General features: G+C 33.0%; 1 protein-coding gene across 1 annotated transcript; it reads right to left on the bottom strand.

The window, feature by feature from the left end:
- Positions 1 to 488: 488 nt before the first annotated feature.
- On the bottom strand, positions 489 to 4641 carry LOC106444911 (peroxidase 34-like). The gene is given in 4 exon segments (NM_001315951.1): positions 489 to 1106; positions 1195 to 1363; positions 1758 to 1949; positions 2851 to 4641. Coding segments are annotated over 4 exon segments (1065 nt in total). The 5' UTR covers positions 3085 to 4641; the 3' UTR covers positions 489 to 636.
- Positions 4642 to 5195: the final 554 nt, after the last annotated feature.

Below are 5195 nucleotides of genomic sequence, written 5' to 3'. Positions count from 1 at the left end.
CTGACTTGTACAACTGACTTAACTACATATCAATAGTACTATTACTAGTTTAACTACAACAACACTAATCTAGTATTGTTTTGACATTGGGTGGTATGCTTCTCACCTCGAGATCTACGTTTTGATCTAGACATGAAAATAAGTAAGAGATAGAGCAACCATTAACATACTAACATGACGAGACTTGTATAGTTTTGATGCCCATATATGACATATATACCAATGTTTCAGTATCCTTAACTCCAGATTAAATTTTAGATAGATTTCGCTTCTCCTGTTCTGCAAATTACCAACGTCTATTCTGTTTATCATAATTTTGTGAATTAAAAAAAAAATTGGTATAAACAAGCAGTGAAGAGTGATGATTAGATATATGTTTATCTAAGAGATGTTGCACATGTTTGAAAAATATTTTGAGGTTATTTATCAAAATTTATCTCCATCAAAAGAACGTAAAACTACAAAGCACACAAATAGAAGAAAGTGGATTACTTAGAAAAACTTATTTATTATATAGTCTTCAAGTACAACAGACAACAGCTAGTGATCTAAAATAAAATATTCTCACGTAACATCTTGAGAGCGCTTTATTTATCGTAAAATATATTTTGGTAGCCACATACTGAGATACTATTCTCATATAGAGCTAACGAAATCAACGAGTTCAACCACATCTTGGAGTAGAGAGTTGGAGTTCACCACCCTACAATTCAATCTGATCTCTCCTTGAGTTCCCGTAAGAGGTGTAATGCTGCCCATCCTATTCATGGCCTCCACAAACGCATCGAAGAATTTTTGTGTGCCATCAGCATATTCTCTCACCAAGGGGATTGTGTCTGTGGCATTGGGGCTAGAGAACAACTCTTGGTCAGTCTGGATAAGACCTTTCTGTTCTTTGAGATTCACATAGTATTTGTTGTCGAAAACCGTAGGGGTACGCAGATCAAAATCCACCAAGGCACTCCGGTTACCATTAAGGGGGCATAGTCCACGAAGAGTTTGGAGGTAAGTAGTATTGAGGGTAGGATCAGGTAAACCGGTGTTGCTGAAATTGTATAGTCTGCCTATAATGAACTGGCATTGATTTTTACCAAATGTGTGACCCCCTAACCAAAAACTAAACATATATGATCATTAATAAACTCGATAGTTACAGAAATATCAAACGATATTTAATAAGTTTTTGTAAATTACCAGAGAGAGCAACAAGATCAGAAGGACGGTCGAGGCCAACTTTTCCAAAGCTAGCTTTAAGTTCTGGAAGTGTGAAGAATGGAGAAGGAAGATTATCATTAGATAGACTGAAAAATGCTTGCAAGCTGTCTCTTCTCCCCAAAGGAACTCTCCAAGAAGGACCTCCTGCCTATATATTCAGAATAATTATTTTTAGATAATTTTTTGGCTGATGTTAAAGAGATTGTTTTTATTATTCCAAAGTTTTGATATCTAAATAAAAAAAGAAAAACTTGTAATTAAATCCTTGATTATATAGCCAGCGAGAAGTGTTCTAAACTCCAGTTTTGAAAAATATGATTGATTATTAATATACTTGGCTATCTAAAAAAGTAGTCTTATCAAACCAAGTATATTAAGCATGTCAAGTTTTCTTTACGGGACCACGCGTTTTTGGTTTTGAATACATGCCATGTATACAGTTGAAAGGTCGATACTAATTATATCGACTGTGACGACTTTGATAGATATTAAGATTTAAAACAGTATTTGTTAATCAAAGCAAACGTATCAATGGAACATACCAACGTGACAGATTGTTGAGCAGCGATGGTGAGCATATCTGCGCATGAAACGGTTCTTGGGCAAGCCCTCTCCACCGCGGCTTTCATTGTATCAATCACAGGAAATCCTCTAGCCGAGTTTGCGTTTCCGACTGCATCTTTCTCTGTTCGGAACGATGTCGTGTTGTCTAACAAGATCGATGCGTCACAACCCTTTCATATTTCCAATATTATTATATAATGAAAAATACAAGTGATGAGAGATAAACTTTTCTAAACCATGTTTTACTCAATGACATATAACATGTGTTCCAGTTTTTTAAAATATCTTATAAGAAAGATAAGAAAAGCCATTATTACAAATTTCGATTAGATCATTTCAAAATGTTATTGGAATTATATTATTTAATAATTGCCTGGTTCAGGATATACGTGTGAGGATTTTTTTGACTGAAATAAAATATCTTTTCTGTACACCTTAATAAAATGATTGAGGTATCTTAAATTTACACCGTGTTTGGTACGGCACTATGCTCTTTCTAAATAAATAACAATTGATGTAACACAAATAATTCATGTCCGGTAAATCCGGGATCTTACTTAATATGTTAGGGCATCACCACTGAAACTAATAACTAACTGGTAGTAACAATCATCATTGTCGAACAACGATACGTACATTTATTTTCTTTTGTCAGCTTAATAATTTAACTAATGAAATAAACTATGGTGTATTATCCAAGCTAAAAGAGAAGTTTACCAATGTTAAAACAAATATATGATATCTAATCATGTGAAGTTTTATATTGATCATCTTGTCTAGAAAAAACGTGTAAGCCTAGAGAACTGACACAAAGTAGCATTTTCAATGAAACTGAATACAAATTTGAATATAAATTATTGAAAATCCAAATAACACTTACTTTGTAACAGAAAACAAAGCAAAATTATCTTTAGTTTGAAACAGGGTGTATTAACATAAACATATGTTTGTGTTGAGCCTAAAAGTTCTCTCTATTATCACTTGTTTTTAGGTTTTACATTGATTTTTTAAAATATTTAAAAGATGGGAATTATTAGCAAGGAAATAGAAAGAAGAATAATAATATCTTACATTGACAAAGCAGTCGTGGAAGTGAAGACGAAGGATGCTCGCGGCGATACGAGGGTCCGATCTTAGCTCGTTGACAATGGTGGCACGTACGATGTTAGTAACATTAGGACATGAAGTGTCGTAAAAGGTAGGTGTAAGTTGAGCATCGGACAGAGACGCACGAAACATAATACATGCCAATGTGATTAAGATTGTCCAAGTCGAAGAAGTAGAAAAAGAATAAGAGGAATGCATTTTCTAAAGAAAGGAAAATAATCTGATTGGGTTTACAAGAGAAGATGAGGAAAGTCTATTATCTTGAGGAATGCCTTTATAGGCAACACGGGTCTAACTTGGGGGCTTTATTTCTCAATTGAAGGATTTTATTTCTAGCAATAAAATGAAGACTTCATACAAAAACAAAATGAAGACTTCATACAAAAAAATGAAGACTTTTCCTTCTGTCAACTATTTCAACTATTATTCCTTTTATTGTTCAAAAAACTTTACATCGGCGATGGATTTCTGATTTCTACATAAAAGAGGAATTATAATAAGGTAAGTTTGAGTCAGATGACGATAATGGTGGTTTAAAGATGTCTATTTAAACTAAACACATATTGTTATTGTTATGAATCATGAAGTAGATGGTCCATAACCTAGACCATACAAGTTCAAGACTAGAGTCCATTTGGGGTTTACATCTAGTCACATGGAAGACCCATTCAACCTTAGTCTTTATGAGTTTGACCATGTCATTATGTAGAGTATCTTTGTAATCAATTCTCCCTTTGACTCCACCTTGTATGAACCACTATATATAGTGGTGTAAGCAATAAGAAATATACAACATTTTTCTCACAAATCTTAACACGTTATCAGCACGAGACTCTCTCCACCTGAGCAATCCCATCCGCCGGCGATCATCTCTTTTCCGGCCATCTCTTCCGGCCCTTAGCCTTGCTCCACCGGCCAAGTCTATCCCTCTCACGATTTTTCGGCCAGCTCCTCCATCTCTCTCTCAACCAGCTCATCCGCGGATTAGCTCTCTCTCACAGTGGTCCATTCAGATCAATTTGGTGTTTTCTAAAAGGTAAACTAATCTATCCATAAAATCTAAGAACACCACATATCTGAATCCTGATTATTAGATCTATTTGAATCATAAAACTTATAAAAATCTATAGATCTAAAATTATTACAAATATTAATCTTGAATCTAAGATCTATATGAATCTTGATTCTAAAATTATTTGAATCTCTAAAGATCTAAGAATCTCTAAAAACTTATAAAACTTATTAATAATCTAAGATCTATATGAATCTTGTTTCTAAGAACTATTTGAAATTATAAAAGATATTAGAGAAAATCATAAACCCCTTTTAGCTACCAAGCCTTAAAATCGGTTCCCTTTTCTCCTATTTTGATCCGACCTTAAATCCGGATTGACTAAAGGATTGAAACCCATAATCTTTGTTTGGCCGTATTACCGGCTGTATAGCCGGATGAATAAGCTGGCCATCAAAATCTTAATCTCATTCGATGTGCTTACCGATCCAAATCGGCCCTTATCCACATCAAAATCTCAAATCCCCTTGTTTGTTTTATAACCGGATATGTATCTTGATGGCCATTATACATATCAATTCCCTAAATCCTTTTTGCTTGATTTTTATCAATCCCCTAAACTCTAAGCAATAATCGGCTGAACCCCTAAATCCAAATCCGGCCATGATTTTTTTTTCGGGCCATGACCTTTTCCGGCCACAATCTTTTCAGCCATAATCTTTCAGTCAAACCCAAAGATATCAAAACTTAAATCCTAATCAATGCATATCTTTGACCATTGATGTTTTATATTGTAATTGATCAAAATTTAAAACTTTTATGATTGTTTTAAATGCATATCTTTGACTAGGTAGTATTTATCAAAATATTATAACATATAGTCTTGATTTAAATAGTTATGACATAGGCTAAAATAAATACTAAGTTGAAATCATTTGATCACATAGTTGTTTGTAAAAATTTATCTAAATCTAAACCGGCCTTGAAATCGGTTCATTATAGTTTGAACAAATGATATAAATTTAGATAAATTTTTAGATCAAGATAAATTTAGATCAAGATAAATTTATATCATTTGTTCAAACTATAATGATCCGATTTCAAGGCCGGTTTAGATTTAGATAAATTTTGACAAACAACTATGTGATCAAATGATTTCAACTTAGTATTTATTTTAGCCTATGTCATAACTATTTAAATCAAGACTATATGTTATAATATTTTGATAAATACTACCTAGTCAAAGATATGAAGTTAAAACAATCATAAAAGTTTTAAATTTTGATCAGTTACAATA

Source organism: Brassica napus, chromosome C8 (assembly GCF_020379485.1).
Source record: "Brassica napus cultivar Da-Ae chromosome C8, Da-Ae, whole genome shotgun sequence".
Taxonomy (NCBI): Eukaryota; Viridiplantae; Streptophyta; class Magnoliopsida; order Brassicales; family Brassicaceae; genus Brassica; species Brassica napus.
The sequence above is the reverse complement of the archived record's forward strand: the minus strand, read 5'-3'. Positions and strand labels throughout refer to the sequence as shown.